General features: G+C 42.5%; 1 protein-coding gene across 2 annotated transcripts in view; it reads left to right on the top strand.

Annotated features, from left to right (window-relative positions):
* elp4 (elongator acetyltransferase complex subunit 4) overlaps positions 1 to 16114 on the top strand; it is a 61626-nt gene extending 45512 nt beyond the window's left edge. For both annotated transcript variants that reach the window (XM_061041838.1, XM_061041832.1), the window contains exon 10: positions 15300 to 16114. In XM_061041838.1, coding sequence (XP_060897821.1) covers positions 15300 to 15428 — 129 coding nt within the window. In that variant the 3' untranslated portion in view covers positions 15429 to 16114. The remainder of the gene's footprint in view (positions 1 to 15299) is intronic.
* Positions 16115 to 18277: the final 2163 nt, after the last annotated feature.

The raw sequence follows: 18277 nt of genomic DNA, 5'->3' as shown, positions 1-18277 counted from the left end.
TGTGTGCTTGAGGATCCTGCATTTCTCATGTACATTCCTCTTAGGTGCAGGAAGCGTGTGAAACCTCACGCAACATGCACACTTTCTACCAAAGAGGTTAAGTTACTTGAATGGAAGGGAATCCCCCCCCCCACACCTTTTTTTTTGTTCACATGCTTTCTTATGAGCTGAAAACCCTCCGTAAATGTGTGTGCTCACAGATCTTAATAGAATAAAAACACAAGACAATGTGATGCGTTCACAGTATATCAGTGTGTGAAGGGTGCTGCAGGGTTTGACAACAGCATGTGTAGGTGTTGTAGGATGCAGGAAATTAAAAACACTGGAGCCCCCAGGACGCCTCAGACACGGAGAAAATAGGGAGAAAGGGTGAAAGGACCCTTCTATTTTTGTGTCCAGCCGTAGGTCACTCTAGCTGAACCTGTGTGAGGGACACAGTGGTTTGTAAAAGGCCAGTCTGTATTCACAGGCGCTGCTCGTTGTGTTGCATGTGACAGAGCCTTGGATTCCCATGCTCCCTGATTCCAGCTGAGGGTTGAGCCGTACAACAAGAATCCTGACTATGCTGCCACAGCTTGTCAATGACTACTCCACCCACCTGTGGCACCAGACCTATGTGACGTGCCCTCCCTCAATTAGCCCTCCATCAGGGAGGAATCCTAATAAACCTGATCCTTTCACTTCCAGTCCATCCATCAGCCTCTGTTTATTACATCAAATCAACAGCGTGGAAAGCTGACTCGTTCCCGGGCCGTTGTTTCTGGTAACCAGGAATCCGCCTCTGGTTAGGTGAACCTGTCGACCGTTTGTACATCCTGGTGACATGACTAACAGTTCCTCCCATCACCTGACTGTTCAGTAGTCAAAGGAGGAAGTGAATCATATATTTGCCTTTGGGTGGTGAGATACCAGTGGTTCAGTAACTATTGGAGTTGCTCCAATGTTGTTTTCTTCTACTGATGATGCTGGCTGCAGGACCCTAATTGGAGAAACCAGCAGGAGGATCACACATAAACTAAGCTGTGCACTGCTGTGGAGGAGGTGACAGCAAATGATACCTAATGGTCTTTGCACACAAGAAAAGTTTCTTGGGTTCAGAGCAGGTTAAAGTCAGGAAATTCATTATGGGCTTGCAGACCGATGTGATGACGATATCCTGCGACCTCTGTTCAATCTTCGTGCACATAATGAAGCTGCTTCTTTCCTTTTTTTTCTGCTCATCAGTACACGTAGCATGGCTATAAAGGCAGAAAACGAGACAGGGAAAACTTCCCGCTGTGTTGGACATATATAGGTTTCAGGTGCTGGCTGTCTAAAAAATCTTCTGAACTGCATGTGTGAAAACAGTGAAAACAGCTCGAGCCACTTTAAAAAGCCCCACCTACAAAAATCAATATCAGTTCAAGTGTAAGCTTTATCTTCAATATTTTCACGGCTTCACCTTGCCACCAGACAGCCAATTCTTTGGCACATGCTACAAAGTCCATATTTCTACACATGCTGCGTACATACAAGAGCAGAGGTAGAGAGGAACTGGGTGAGAGAGAGAGAGAGAGAGAGAGAGACAGGAAAAAGCTAGAGAGAGACCATTATGTCCCCCAGGTATGACAGAGGCACTCATGCAGAAAGATCCCACATGGAGGGAGTTGTGTGTGTGGGTGCATGAAGGAACTCTTGGCTTCCTCTCCTTGTTTGTACCCCCCCCCCCCCCCCCCCCACCTTCCCCTGAAAACACATCTGTCTTCTTTTCTCTGCCACACACCTTTCCTGCATCCTTCGCTCACCTTCTCACTCCAGGAGCAGAGACTTTTCACAGCTTAAAATGTTTTTCTCATATTTTTAGCCTCAAAGTGTCTGTTTCCTCTGAGTGTTTCTTGTCACATTTAATGCACACCTGCCATATTTTATCGAACTTTCAAGCTATCGGGCTCTTTGGCTCCTATTTGATTCTCTTTTGCACACCGTGTTTTTTTTTTTCACCTCCAGGCACACCGCTTACTAACATTACCCTGAGCGGTCCATCTTGCATGCAAATATGTGTCGCCTCAACAGCGATCACCATTTAAGTCCACGGTGTAGCTATCTCATGGCTCCATGCATTAAAACAATTAAACTTTGCCCCTCCCCCACCACAACAATCATTTGCGGATGTGTTGGGTGAAATTTAGCAAGAAATTATCATTTTCTGAATCACTTCACTCGGCTCGCTGGGTGTTTGTTTCATTCTTTCTCTTTTCTCCGTCTCCTCTTTGAGCTCTTTAAAAGACTTGGAGCCCCCTGCATGTTCTTCCTTTTGCTTCCTTTCTCTGTACTTTTTTTTTTTCATCATTATCCAACAGCACTTTTCTGTGCGTGCAAATGCTTTCTGAACGGCGTCCTTTCTTCCCTTTCAGGCTGGATGTCATTGTTGCTGCCTGTGGGCTGGGTGTATTTATTTAGGGGTAATTGGTGTGTGGATGAGTGAGGTAATGAGGTGCATCCACACTTGGCTGCTCCCCTCCCTGAGAGCCGGAGACAGACGTAGCCACGCTGGGCTCCGGCTTGAGCTGTACCACACTGCTGTCTCCTGCACACAGGCCAGAATGGCTCTTTCATACCCAGGTGGACAAACACAATCACGGGGGCTGATACCTCAATGAAGCGTCTGCAGCTTGAAGTGGTGTGTATGTGCGTGCATGTGCAAATATCCCTGTGTTTGTGTGCATGTATTTATGGGTGAAAGGGGGAAAAACAGCGCTTGTAGTTGCCTCTGTTTCCAGTCGTTGTTTGTCTTGCGGCCTGTGTTTGTATAAGTGATTTTCCCTCTGTGTTTGTAAGTGCATGTATATCAGGCTGAGTGGGTGTTCAATGGAGCTCAAGGAGGACCTCTGGCTCTCATAGCCCCCTGCCAACCTTAAACTGGCCCTGATGTCCTGCAGAGTTACCTAATGATTTCACTTACACCTCCCTTATCTGTCTGGCCTGTGTGGCAGCTACTGTCTGACGCTTCAGCCTTTACATGCCATTTGCTGCCTCATATCCTGTGAAATTCAATTGCACAGCTCAGACTGTAGCCAGAGTACAGGGATCTCCCTCTCTCTCTCTCTCTCTCTCTCTCTCTCTCTCTTTCTCTCTCTCTCTCTCTCTCTCTTTTCACACACTCTCTCTCCCGCTCTCTCTCTTGTAGATACAAACATAAACAGTTCTTCCATGTCAGTGTTTTCCATATTATCTCTAAGGAACGTCGCACTTTTCAGATGTTACCACTCTAAAGTTGACACTTTGTTTCGCTGCAGTGTCGTGGACAGACTTTGAATGAGGCGTAGAAGTTTGAAAGCCCAAAGCTTGAACGTCTGAGGCTGCCCACAGGTGTTCAGCAGATAATATTATGCATCAATTGTTTTGTTGTTATCAGGGTAATTGGTGTAGACCTGCCAGCCTTTGATAGACACACAATTACTGTATGTGATGCATAAGTGGACTCATTTTAGGGCAGGATTTTGAGTTGCTAATGGTGCATTATTCAGCTTTTGGTCTGTCCCCAAAAGTGCCGGGCCAAATCAAACACGCCGCTCCAGGGTAATTGAGGCCCACTCCGCACCCCCTGCGGTGAGCAAGGCAGAACTGTAATCCCCTGACAACTCTGACTTGGCCCCAATCTGGCAGGCCGCCCATTTCCCAGCAAAACGCCTAACTCGACATCCAGGAGAATGAAGAAGCTGATAGTCACAGGAACGCTTTCCAATTTTGTGATTCTTTTCAACTCAGCAGCCCCCTTTTTTAGCCGTCTCTGTGCTTGCCTTTACTTTTCTTTTTTCAGCTTAAACTGTACTTCATAGAACATGATTGCACACTAATTACACACCATCACACTAATATTCTTACTCATTAGTCTCCTGAATCTTTTGTGGTTTTATGATCAAAGGTATTTGACAAATAAACTTAACCACCCTCACCGCAGAGAAGCTTTAACTTTTCTTTTAAAACTGGTTTGTCTGATCAGTTTCCAGGAAGTCTCTGCGATTACAGAACAGTTGAAGTGAAAGTCTGGTGAGAGTTTAAGATGATATTGTTACAGGTGTTTTTGTTCAATTAAGGAACCAAATTGAAGCTTCATTCTGGTTGATGGGCATCTACAGTATCTATATAACGTGCAACTGCAGCATGCTTCTTGTGCACACATACACCTCAGGTACAGCACACTTCATACTTAACCTCTGGCTGATAGCAATTAATCATCCCCTTCAAATCGACTTTGAAACAATCAGCTGCCCTGAACTCTAAAACATCCACATCTGATGCAAACGTTGATCCAATCAAATCTTTGCAGCCTCAGATCTATAGCATGTTATTTCATTCAGTTTAAGATATGTAGCTTTTAGAAATATACAAAAAATACTTTTGTCTTTTTTAATATCCTGATTATTTTTCACACATTTCTGTCGTTTGAGTATTTGAAATGATTTTATTGTTCTGTATACCTTAAATAATGTGTTCTGACTCTAACAAAATTTATGAAGTATAAGAAGTTGTCATCATTCAAACGTTATTGCTGCTCAATAGGTACAACACAACCTTTGCATTACATTTTTCCTGTTCCTCTTCTTGTTTATCATAGGATTTAAAATCATCTTCCTCGGGCAGCTGGAGAAAAAAAACACTCATTCATAGACTGAATTCAGTACTTTTCTCTCTGCCTCTCGTCCCCTATTTACAAAATGATGAGGGCTTGTTTTCACTTTTTTTATCAGTTGGGTAAAAAATAAAATTCTACTAATTGCAAAAAAATAAAAAAATATCAGTATCTGGCTTTGTTTTGTTTTAATTTGTTCTAAATTACCTACAAAATAACTTAAAAAACAGACCTGGAAATTTAAAGATTGTTTTGTGAGAGAATTTTCAATTGAAAACTCCTGAACAATTCCAATGTGCAATACAATGTTAAATATAATTTATTACTACAGTCCATGTGTGTCCGTTTGCATTTTACAGCCTGTTGGTACAAGTCCTGGTAGGATTGAGTCTCTCCTCACAAACCTCCATATTGCAGATAGAAATACATTGCATTGATAATTTGACAACATATCTGTAAATTTACAAAACAAATGTTGTTTTTCTCCTCAGATGAAGTCACTTTTTTATCATTTTTATCATGTTATTTCTCTTATAGCTGCAGCGCCACCGCTTTAAGGGGTCATGTGCAGAGAGGGTATCACATGCATTTAGCACTGTCTCTCTGATTTTTAACTTTAGCATGCTTTCTCCTCCGGCCTTGGCTCACTCTTTTAATGGCTTTAGTAATGCTTCACAATTAACACTAAGCCAGCGCTCTAGGTTAGGCAAAGGCTGGTGTGTTTCAGGCAAAATTAGAAAACACAAAACAAGCATTCCCCCGTCACCCACAGTGCTTCCATGACCTAGAGGTTATGGGGGAAATGGAAGGTGGTGAATTTTCTGACAGGGCAGCCGAGGTGATGTTTCATTCCCTCTGACATCTCAAACACCCTAAAGGTGGCTTTGCCAACAGTCTACCCAGGAAGCACTTCACCTAGCTGTGGCTAAATTTACACAACCACCTGCCCACAGGGAGCGTACTGCAGAGGAGAACAGAGGTGGAGGTGGCGTGGGGTGTGGAGGGCAAATAGGGGAAGAGGGGTGTAGGAGACTAAAGTGTGTCAAAGGATACAACAAATACTAAACTATGGAGCTAAATCAAATGCAGTTTGCGTTTTACAACTTAGATTAAAAATTATCAACTTGTAAAAAAAATAAGTCAACTCAGTCTTTCCTTTCTAAATGTTTTCTCTTTTGTCTCTCACGAATGAAAGTGGTTGAGAGAATACCTGAATATAACTAGAACCAAGACGTTTGCTGGATGAAAAAGTCTGTGGAGGCTTTTCAGCGTTTGTGTTAACTCTGTTTTGAAAGAAAACCTCTTTTCTATGCTGCTTTGTTGTTTGAACATTTTGCCCTCCAAGATATTTATTTTTGTCTTCAGTTCAGACACTACCAAAGCTGTTTGTAGGAAATAAGATGTTTTCCAGCCGCATATCTGTGGACTGCATTATCCCTAAAACAGTGCATTGTGCAAGTAAACAGTATGATTTGCTATAAATGCAAATCTACATTGAATTTTGTTGGGGGTTTTTTGGGGGGAGGGGGTTATATAAAAAAAGTTGAATGCTTTGCTGTTAGACCCACCAGCTAAGATCGGATTTAAATCATTGCTTTCATGAAACCAACAGATGTTTGCATTTGGATTGCTCTCGTTTGTTAATCAAATGGAACGGCCCAAAAAGGACTATTTGAATTCCGGGTTGCAGACGTGTAAAATGTTGAAAAGTCTGAAGGATTGGACATGTACTTATTAAAGACACTGTGGGTACCATTTGGTTTTTGTCAACCAAGAGAAAATAGTTGTTGAAACTGTTATTCTAGCTCCAGAAGTTCTTGTTTCTCATCATATTTAATGTCTAAAAGTAAAAAAGCAGTACCTTTTATCACATTTATTTCATGTTGCTACATCATTGCCACATTTTGATAAACGGGCAAACAGTCCAGTCTCGCTCTTTAAAAACTGTATATTCATGCTTTTTATGAATGACCTCAAAGGCTGCTCATATAGAAGCTCTTAAGACGGACAGTCCAATAGAATAGTAACAATCCTCGATGCTCCCCAGTGGCAGAGTTCAGGCTGTTTGCCTGTGGGCTGATGTGGAGTGAATGGCCTTAGAGGCTCTAGGCTGGTCTATGTGTGGCCCGGCTGGTCCAAGTCAGCAGTAATGACTGGCTTTGGCCAGCATGCCTGTTAATGTGAATGGGGTTACTCTGGGCAACACCTTTTCAGCTGGGTCCTATGAAGTCCCCAGTATGGTGGTCTTTGTCCTCACAAGGGCTGTCCTCTCAGCAAAAAGGGCTCCTTTTTGTGGGGACTATCAACTGGTGATGGATTATACCCACCCCCCTTTACTCATCTGGGCAGACTAACAGACATGGACAAACACACATCTTACACATATGAGCAGGAAGATATCTAAAGTTTCACCAACACATCTGCACATGATCTTAAACAATTGTTCAATGGATGAATAAAAAGCATGAACCTTCTTAAGTACCCTCAACAGGTGGACATCAGACTTTACCAGCCTTTATTTACAGTCACCTTCACTTTCAATGAGCTACTTAACACTGTTTTCATTCTAAAACTATTTACGTTGAAGCTGAGCATCCACAGAACACGTGAACCTCTAAAACTTATATAAAACATTTCTTGAACTGTGTTAGTTTTGAAATGTGTAAAAGAAACAACATAAACCTTTTGATAACGATGACACATAGACGCATGTTGAGTCCGTGCTGCATTGACTGCCGTATACTCATGTGACACTTTCAGTAACATTCACTTCTCAATTTTAACTTTGAATTGAAAACATGTCAGTGTGGAAAGTACCATGAGAGAATTGTTGCTTCCAGTTAATCTCCTGTTTGTGCCAAGAGCTACAGAAAAATATAGTTACATCATTTTCTTCTACATATCTCTACAAATACATCCGTTTACTTTCATCTCCTCTCTTTTGCTATGAGGTGTTGTAGAAATCTGGAGACACATTAGCTTCATAAAAACAGCTACTAGAAAGATAGATAGATAGATAGATACTTTATTGATCCCGAGGGAAATTAAAAAAAATCCACAATCCACTAATCCACATGTTCTAGTAAACAGGTGGTTAGAGAAGAGATTCTTAAAATGTAGTAAGAGCTTTGACTTCATCATGTTGACATTGGAAATATTTTTTTCCAAAAAACCTTTTTGATAATGTTAATGGATCCAGGCACAGGTTGTCAAGGGCTGAGCAGTGCCAATTCAGTCCTAGTGATCGAGTGCCGGCTCTCTTGCCAGGTGTTGAGTCTCCCATTCAGGCAAAGTTCACAAGCCCCCACACAGTGTAGAGGCAGACTGAGAAAAACATGTCGTCATATGTCCTCATATATGCAGATCCAGTGTGCCCTATTCCAACCTGATCTTTTGCTAGCTCAACAGCAGACTACGCCTCTGCGAGTGTGGTCGCCCCCCACCCCTCCCAAGGGGTCAGCTACTTACCCAGGCTGACACAGTAACCTCCAGACGACCTTTCGCTTTGCCAAATGTTATGCCTGTAAACTGCATGAACTCCATCACAGTGCAAAGGACGAGGAATAAAAAGGGTCTTCTGTTATAGGGGAGGCTGGGCTCAAGAAACCTTAGTTGTACTAACCCGCTTTGTGTTCCTTTTGTTGTAAATACCTCAGTGTGACACATGCATAGGCAAGTGGCAGTGTGTCTGTCTGTCCGTCTGTTTTTGTACATGGCTGTGTGCACTTGTAGACTGAGTGCTACACGGGAAAAAGAGTGAATAATACATGACCAAATATCCTTTGGTAATGCTCTGGCTTTTGCATTTTGGTGTCTGAAGCACTGACAAAGAAGGTTTGCAAAGAGATCATAAAGGATTGTTTTGAAAATAAAAAAACAAATGATTGAGGACATGTTTTAGTTTTTGTATAAGAAGAGAAGATAAAATGTATTAAGTGAGCGTCAGTAGGAACATTTTAAAGATTTTTTTATTCAGAGTAAGACTGAAATGAGAGAGTGGAGATGACATTCAGCAAAATGCTGAAGGTTTTGAGTCTGATTCGGGACCTTGCAGTGAGCACTATGGCCTCTGCTCAGTCAGGCTCGACTGACTGAACCAGCGTCCATGAGTAGGCAAATTTTACCTACAAATAAATGAAGGCTAGTTATTTACAGTCTCTGTCCTATGCTAAGTGGCTGCTTGATCCACCTATGACTTAGCTCCTTTAGCACTGGCTACTCATTCATTCTTACACTGCAGCGTGTTGATATTCATATCATTTCCTTGATGCCACTAAGCCAAGTTGTTTGGAGCAACATTTAGTCTGTTTTCTCCAGCATCATAGAATAGATATTACAGATGACATTACATTAGCCGTGCTTACTGAAGGTTAGAAATATGTAATTCTGTTCAGAAACAGTCACTAGTTCTGTTAAAAATGTATTGTCGTCTTATCTATTGAGACTCAGATCGTTAATGAGTCTCATTATGGTTTTGATACCAATTAAAATGAGCGATCCCCATCACTACTCAGAAGGTGCAAGGTCAATACAACCTGAACTCCAACAAAAATTATTATTATAAGTATTTATATGCAGATATTTGATTCTAGATATTTATTTTAATGGTAAGAAAAAAAGTTAATTTCCCATGATAAACTATTCCTTTAACCCTTTAATGACATCGTCCTAGTATCTGCAGTCACTTGGTTACTCACATTGTTCTGCACATCTATCGCCATGTGCTGGATGTGAAAGTTTAGAAATGTTTTCATGTGTATGGTTATACCAGCAGGACATCTGTACAGCACAACAAAACCTGCTTTCACCAAACGTGTCAGTGGTGTTTTAACCTGAGGACGTTATATCAGAGTCATGGTTCCAGGGCTAAAATGTGTGTTTGAGGGGTGGAGGGCACAAGAGGTCCCCCAGATATGCTGTCATAACCCATGCAGCCGCGCTCTTTGCTATGGACCTATCGGTAGTGAAGGCAGCACTTAGACATGTTTGTACTCCACGCCCTATATTCCTCTTCCTTTCTCCCCAGGCACCATGTCACTCCAGGGGCTAACCAGCACTGTGCCCAAGTCCATAACACCAACTAACCCCCCCCCCCCCCCTCAATACCCACCACCACTGGGGTCAATGTGCCCTCGCCCCCTCACCCTACAACGCCCACGGTCCATACCGACACTGCCCTCCAAAAGAGAAACAAAACCGAACTGAAAAGAGACAAAATGGCCCCACGCTGCTTCCCCTGTCAAAGCTCTTGACAGGCCCGAGCGGAGGCCCCCAGAGGAGGGTTCAGTTGAAGATGATGACGACTGAGATAACAAGTCAAGTTGTTGTGTTACAGCACAGTTACACTTTGGCCCTTGTTTGTCCATTTGGTTATTCAGATGCATGGCGGAGCTAACTGATTCCCATGCATGTCATGTTTAGTAACATGACAGAAACTATCATCTGCTGTTTTACATCAGTCTGTGGAGCGTGAAGGGTAAGTGAGGAGCCGGCTTTTTCAACGGAACAGCAATAAACATTCCATTAGGTATTAAAAAACCTTGAAATATTGTCAGCTTATCAATTTCCTGTTTGGACATGCTGACTTTTAATGGAAATTCACTCAGTTATTAGTCCCTTCCCATTCTCCCAATGTTTGGGAATATAATTACACTCAAAATGCTTACTCATCCTTCTGCCTGCCTGCTGCCTACTCTGTCAGATGCATTAGCCATGAAGCAGAAGGGATGAGGAGCCTGTGTCTGTATCTGTCTTTCTGTCATTCTGCCTGAATGTCTGTATGCCTGCCGCTCAGATTATCCTGGATCAGGCAGCAGGTGACATGGTGAGCAGGTGACCATCACCCAATTACTGAAAAGAAACTTAAGACCACCTCCAGTTCGTTTCTTTCTTATCCTGCCTGTCTCAATTCCTCTTTTGCAACTATTTTACTTAATCTACATTGAAGTTTGCTCTATTTGCAAGCATGATGCATGGCCTTACACGAGTTTAAGAATGTATTTTATTCTATAATATGTAACTGTTCAGCTGATGATGAATTATTGTAAATAACTACCAACATTACATGCTACTTCTAGTGAAGGCTGCAGGGAGACGGTTTAACATGCCCTCACAAAAAATACATTTATTGACCGCTATTTGACCACAAATAATAAAATGTTAAGTAAGATACAATGAGTTAGATAAATGGAATGACAAGGAATTTCTGTAGAAAGTCTTTCGGTGTAAAATCTCCTCGCAAACAGGTTATTCTTAGGTCAGGGATCAGGTTGCACTCTTTGTTACGAGTAAAGAAGAGGAAGGAAGAGCTTCTTCTCAGCCTTTGTTAGGTGCAGGTGGGCTTAAATTACTTAAGAGATGGGATTTATGCCCAGCATTTTCTGCATCTTTTTTTTTTCATTCGCAAGGTAGAGGAAGTCTTTCCTCAAAATTCCTCGCTAAAATTGAATGATAGTTTGCTTCCATAATAGAAAAGCACATTACCTCATTATGTGGGTTTTGGTGTGCCAAAGTGAACACAAGTTCCTATTGGTCCAGCCGATGATTTCTCACACAATGCAGTGTAACTTTAGAGGTGTGAGGGATTACAGCACTGGGAGGTGATTTAGCTTGGTTTGGTGACTGTATAGGCTCACAAGACTGGGACATTTCTAGCAATGTTGTTTTTCTACCATTTTGACCCTTGACTGGTTGTAGAAATGGGGCTGGAAATGGAGGACATTGGCCTGGTGTCAGAGACAGACATACACATTAGTTTACAGTGGCTGCACTGCACTGCAGATGTGCTGCTCAGGGAAATGGAGTTGGCTAAAAGGCATCACCTCTAATGTGACCGCTGTCCATGAATACTGCACTTGAGGTGTATACAATTATTCAAACTATATATGTCTAAACATCTTAGAGCAATCAACACAATAACGGGCTTGTTTTACTCGTGCATTACAGCAAATTGCAAGTGTGCTTGGTCAACATTTGTTTCATTATTGTAACAACACTAGCTTAGTGATATAATGTTAAGGTTCTCTCATTTCAGTGAATCAACAGAGCTTATAATATGCTGACCAAATCACAACAACAAGTGTGTTAAGTAGGTGTTTATGGTAAATATCCTGTCACTTCCATGAGCATGTTCCAGCATTGGCTAATCTGATTGAAACAGCCAGAGCGGGCATCATGTGTTCCAACAAGGTGTTGGGTTTCCCATAGTTCTAAGCTGTACAGTGACACGGGCCATTTGAAACTGTGGCTAAAACCCTATGGAATAAATGACTCGTTAAATTAGCACCTAATACTCCGGTCATTAGCAAGCCGTTACCAGCAGTGGAATGCCTTTGATGGTGCTGCCTTGTGTGAGTGGGTTGCGTTTAAGCTCCAGTTGGGAAAAAAATGGTCACCTTGGATCGTTGGATACTATTAGCTTACTTAACACTTTGATACTCACAACAAAAACCTTGAAGACTGAGATTTGTTGCCTTTGATGACCCTTAAAAAAGTGATTTGATATGCACCACCAATAAAAACTGTGTATGGGGATTGTAAACGGCCGGTTACAAGCAGCATGAAACGCCATATTCCTTAAGAACCGGGTCTTTGGGGTGTTTAGTAAGCTGAAGGGAATTGTCCATTGTAGGGTGATATTAGTAACCCTCTTAGGCAAAGCTAGTCCGTGGGCCGCCCTGAGGGCTCATTTCAAGTGCTTAGCGCTCGTTTGGAGCTTTGTCACCCCTCGCCCTGTTGCCAGCATGGCCCCAGCCCCTCTGGCTGTGGAGTGGAGCTGAACCACAGACCTTTACCCCCGCCTGCCACCAGGGAGGGAACACTGACATCATAACTTTAACACACACACACAGTCATTCTTGCACTAACATTGTGGCACACATCCATTTTCACAACCCCCCTCCCCTCCCTTCATCCCCTCTCTGCCAGTGCACCACAGCCAATGGTCTATTTTCCCGCCGTCCACTCCCATACAACTACCCCCTCTCTTATTTTGTCTTCCTCTCGCTCCCCACCCTGATGAAGGTTGCCAGGCAGCAGAGAAAGACTTCACACACACATACACCCCACTATGCCTCTGAGGGTTTTCCGGATGTCCTTGTTTACATCATGGAGTGTGCAGGTCGTAGAGAAGCAGACTCAGAGCCTCCCTGGTTGTGTCTGTCTGAGTCCTACATTGACCTCCCTTCATGGTAGGCCTGCAGTTGGCCTGTCACGGCACTTTGTGAAAATCTTTTCTTTCTTTTTTCTATGAATTTCTTCATCCATCCAACTTGCATTGACACAGATTTAAAATGTTCTTTTTTGGAGTTGGACTGAAAATAAAGCTCATTTTTGTGTCTCTGATAAGCCAATGAGTGATCAGCTTAGTTATTGGCTGTCGGTGATGTTTGGGAAGGTTGTTGACAGTAACCAGGCTCTGTATTCCCTGTGTGTGTGTCAAACCGATCGATTGGTTTTGTCTGCTCCTCCCTCCAACTTTGATGTTACCATTGATTGTTCTCATCTGCCCCTGAACTCAAAGGTTAGAGGAGCTGAGCTACACTTCTGGATTGCTTTGACCTTCGCTCTGCACATGCTCAGTGGGTTCACAGAGCCCAGAGCCAAACAGACACGGTGTAGCCAGGCCCGTGGGTGCGTGACAGCCAGACAACGGTGTGATGCCTTATTTTTTTTCTTTTTTACTCACCCACTGAGGATGATGTATATGTGATTGATTTTTCTCCAACCCCTCTCTCTACCGTGTTTCCGCTGCAGTGCACTAAGCAGGACTGAGTCCAGGCTTGATCAATGCATTGTTTTTCTTTTTCAATCACACTCGAGTGAGCTGAAGACACGAAAGGTTACACAGGTGAGGTTTGGCAGGGGTGGAAGCGGGGCAGAGCTTCTGGAGGCCCCCTCAAGGCCAATATATGAGTTTGCATGGATGTTTGTGTGTGTGTGTGTGTGTGAGAGAGAGAGAGAGAGAGAGAGTAAGAGGGAGGGAGTCGGTGAAAAAGTTGCATACAGAGAGAACTTTACCAAATTCATCATGTATCTAACAAGTTCTTCATCCTTCTTGTTGTGTCACAAGAGTTTAAGACCATTATACATCCCACGTCTCTTCTCGCAGTGGGAATCTTCCACCCATGCCTCTAGAAGTCCTTTGTAACCTTACCTTTACCATCTTACATTAAATTATAGGTCCCTCACATTGTCTCAGCGCTCACCTGCCCCAGATAATCTGCAGGGCTGCGTCAAGACTGCTCCTCTTGTTTCCTCTATTTGCCTGACACATGCACACACACACACACACACACACACACACACACACACACACACACACACACACACACACACACACACACACAAAGCCAACTTGTCCAACAGAAAGGAGACCACTTAAGTATGACTCGCCTTCAACCTAGTAGCCACAGAAGAAAGAGAGCAAGGCTTCATATCAGTCATGAGCATCAGGGATGTAAAAACATTTTCACACTCAGGTGTCTTAATGCTCTTAAAGAAACAGTATTAGACAAAGGAAGGAAGTAGATTCCCCTAGAGGGGCAAAGAGTGTCACGTTGTACGGAGTTATCTCTTAGTAATAACGCTGCTTAACCCTGTACCAAAACACCTACTCGTTAAGAAAAAGATAAGTATCAGTGGGAGTGGAAGGGCTCTCCCAAAGCTGCATGTCTGGAGGGGCTGAGGATTCAGCGGGCAGGGAGGGTTTAGAGGACTGGGGTGCGGTGGGGTGGGGTGGGGTGGGAGCGCAGGCTTCGACCAGTGGGTTTCAGATGTCATGGCAGATTCTTTCATGGACAAATTACAGGGTTTAACTCCTCTTGTACCCGGGATGCCTGTATTGGGTTTTAACTTCCTCGATAGGCACTCGAGCACCACGCTACTCAACACTATTGTCAGACGCACACTTGACTCTGGAGATGCTTTCGCCTACTCTCACGCTCTCAGAAACTCTTCAAGACTTTGATCGCTCAGTGCAAGTGGAGGCCCTTGTTGCAGCTTCTGGAGAGAGCAGAGAAGTGAAGGCCCTCATGAGCTTTATATTAGTTAGCGCGTTGGTGTTAAAGGGCTTTACATGAGTGGCCCTCATTAACCTCTTAGCGTCTTTGTGCTTTGAGTTGGCACAGGGCTGCTCCATAGATAAGCTTTTCTATGAAACAGCTAAAAGGCTTGACTCTGGCATTAGCCTAACGTAATCATCTGTGTTTCAAACACAGTAAACAAAGAATCAGATCCAGCTGGAGCATTATGCATTTGTGTCAGAACACACTTTCTCTTGCCTAACCTCATAAATACATGCTGGTCTGTCCCGTACACAACTTCTCAATAAACCACAGCATCAAACTCACACACATAAACACACAAATGTACACACACACACACACACACACACACACACACACACACACACACACACACTCCCAGAGAGCTGTAACAGACCTAAAGCTCTCTGAAGCATTTAGCAGCACGCTAGCAGGTTTACTCCATGCTGCCAGTGCTGGGAGGAGTGCTGAAGCATCTAATGCAATTTCAACCCAACATGGCTCTCTGAATAAACATCACTGAAGTGTACCGTCTACTGTATGTTGATCTACTGTAGTGCTTTCTTTTTTTCTCCATACAAGCTTATCTAATACCCCCGTCCCCTCTCTCTCTCTCTCTCTCTCTCTTTCTCTGATTTCTGTAGAGACTACATTTGCCTCCAGACTTGTCTGAGACGGTGAGTCGTGTAAGCAGGGGGGAGCTTTCAGGAGCGGCCGCCGTGGCTTCAGCCTGTGGCTCCGGTACTTCCGGCAACAAACACCTGGACTTCTAGAACTCCCACACAGTCGCCACGGGCAACTAACACCTGGAACGCTGCAGCGTTGTCCTCTTAACCACAGTGACCGGGTTGTTCCCTCACCCACACAATGTCAGAAGTGATAACCCTGGCCACCTTTGCCACCTGCCAACTGTGCCAGCCAGGGGTGACTACCTAAACATCCACAGTAAATCTTCTCATAATGGACACGTGTCAACCTTCAAGTACTTTTTAGAATTAGAAATACAGTGCACTCTATGGTTTTTGTGTGATAGCTTATATTTGCACATTCCAAGCCGTCATAAAATGTTAATTTAACTTCTGTTACCAAGCAACTTTTTTAATACCCACAGCCCCCCCTCCCTGCTTTAAGCTGCAAAAAATGTAAGACGATTTATGATTGGCCTGCTGACTTTTTCACTCAAATGAGGATGTCAGATGGACTACTCTTTAAAGATTTGGTACATTGTTTTTTTGCTGCTCCTGGAGAATTTGAATACGAGTAAAATGACATCCTGAAGTATTTTTCAGTCTTTATAAAGTCTCCGGCTTGGAAAACATTAAATAATTAAACTGCATGTTCCCATGCTCTACTTTACAAAACAAGTGGCCACCCCTGTCTAGCTCCATCATGTACAATACTAGTATGCAATACAATCTGCTTTTGTTTTGTTAAATAAAAGAAAATTAATACAAAATACGCACCATATGATCTTTATTATTTCACTACGCCCCAGCACCAGCTCTAAAGAGAAAGTCGTCTGTATGAAGTGAGTGTGTTCAGAATGACTGATCTGTGGTCTGCCTGGCTGGTTTCAGATTTGAACAGCGATGCCTCCGCCTGACCCTGAGACTGTGCTGGTGAGTGATGTCTACCTCCAGTTAGCTGGAGAGCAGAGCGGGGGAATGTGGGCAGAGGGTAGGAGAGCTAGATTTGGGTGCAGGCTTCACACCTCATCAGGCATGTTTGCTGGATGAGCTGCTTTGCCATGACAAGCCCAAAAGAACAAATTAGGTCAAATGGTGACATGGAGAAATGTAGAAAAAAAAAACAACAACATGAAAAATTAAATGTTTCATTTTTGTTTTCCTCAGTCTGTTGCTGATGCCACTTTGATTTTTTTTGCCTGTGAAAAGTGGCAGTATTGGTAAGCATCTGCAACACATGTTGGGAGAGTGTAGTGTTACCTGACAGTTTCATGCATGGATGGAGAGCTCTAATATCGGGTGTATGAGAGAGAGAGAGAGAGATGACGTACACAGGTCAAAGATACAGGTGAAAGAAAGCTTCTGTTGTCAAGATAAAAACTGTTTTCCAACTTAGTGTTTTTGAACAGCTGACATATTCAGGGTGCACTTTAAAAACAGATTAAAAGAGACAGAATTCATTTTGCCATTTGTTTATATTGCCATGCTTCTGGTAGTCTGTTTGTTCACTTGTGACAGTTTGGTGCTGATTCAAGTTGAGTAAGTTCAGAAAGTTTGTAGTGGTTTGTTTCATGTTAAAACCATGAACACATTTCTAGTCCGTTACTTCTTCTTCTACTACATTTAGAGATAATGAGTGTTTTCAGTTACTGATGAACATAAAAAGTTATGTTTAGAATTTAGTGAACTCAAACTAGTCTTATGTGTATACTTGTTCAACCTATTTACATATACTTCCCATGCTGCTCTGCATATTCGTCAAGTAAAAAAATAAACAGCATTTACAATATCACTTCTCACACCTGATTGGTCCGTGCGCTGCCCCTTTAAATAAAGTCACCTGTACACACTTCAATCATGCATTACCCAGCTAGCTTCTACAATGACGATTAATTTATAGTACCAGTAAACTTACTTCAACCTCTGAACACAGTAACTGGAACATAATCATGGTTTTACACCGGGGTACTTTGACTTCTGATCCCTCAACATCAACCCTTATAAGACACAAACCTCACAGAATTCATTTTACATGAGGATATTTTTCCTCAACTTTCTTTTACTACTCAGTTAAAACACTGTTTATAAAGTGTAAAAGGTAAAAAAATACAACATGTGTATAATTGAAATAGATTTGCAAAAGGTAACATATAGAGAATCTCTGAATGTTGTGGACACATTTTAAAGGGCCTACTTCTTCAAAGGCCTTTAGTACATAACAGAGAGTAGACTTTTATAATCGTTTTTGTCCTGTTGATCCCAATCAAGGTCATAGTGGTTTTCCTACTCGAGCTTTTGTGCTCTACTTTTTATGTCATCTCTGAGTATCAGTAAAGGATTATCTGAAGTTATCGAAGTTTGAATAAGGGCAGACCATAAATAAATATTGTGTCTGACTCATTAGATAATAATGTTACTATATTTGTTTAATATTTAAAAAACACTCAAACTTGGACTATGGTGTGTTCTATTAACAGCAATGAGAGAAGCTCTACTTCATGAAATACAGACGGAGATTCTCAGTCAAACTAACAGATCACAGAGTTCAAAGTTTCTCAAGGACTTTTTCCCAGAAACTTAAATTGACCTGACTTTGTTCTGAGTGAGATTTAAATCCAATCCTTTTCATCCTGACGTTGTGTATTATTTAGACTTCCACTAATTGCGAGTCTTGCTTGCATTTTTGAATCCTTCTTTTTCATCCTGCCTCTGTAATTATTCATGTTCCTGCTCTGCCTCGGCACAGTCGCCTAACCTGTTCTCCGTCTCCTTCTCTGCGCTCTGGAAACAGTATTTCCCTGATTTCTCTGTCCTGTGATAAACTGGATGAAATTACCAGAATGGAGATATCGAATTATCGCCGAGAAGAAATATAAATCTCCGTAAAGAAATGTGATCACGCTGAAATCCTTCAAGTTCTGATTGGACTATTAGAT

Source organism: Labrus mixtus, chromosome 1 (assembly GCF_963584025.1).
Source record: "Labrus mixtus chromosome 1, fLabMix1.1, whole genome shotgun sequence".
NCBI lineage: Eukaryota > Metazoa > Chordata > Actinopteri > Labriformes > Labridae > Labrus > Labrus mixtus.
This window is presented reverse-complemented; position numbering and strand designations above follow the sequence as displayed.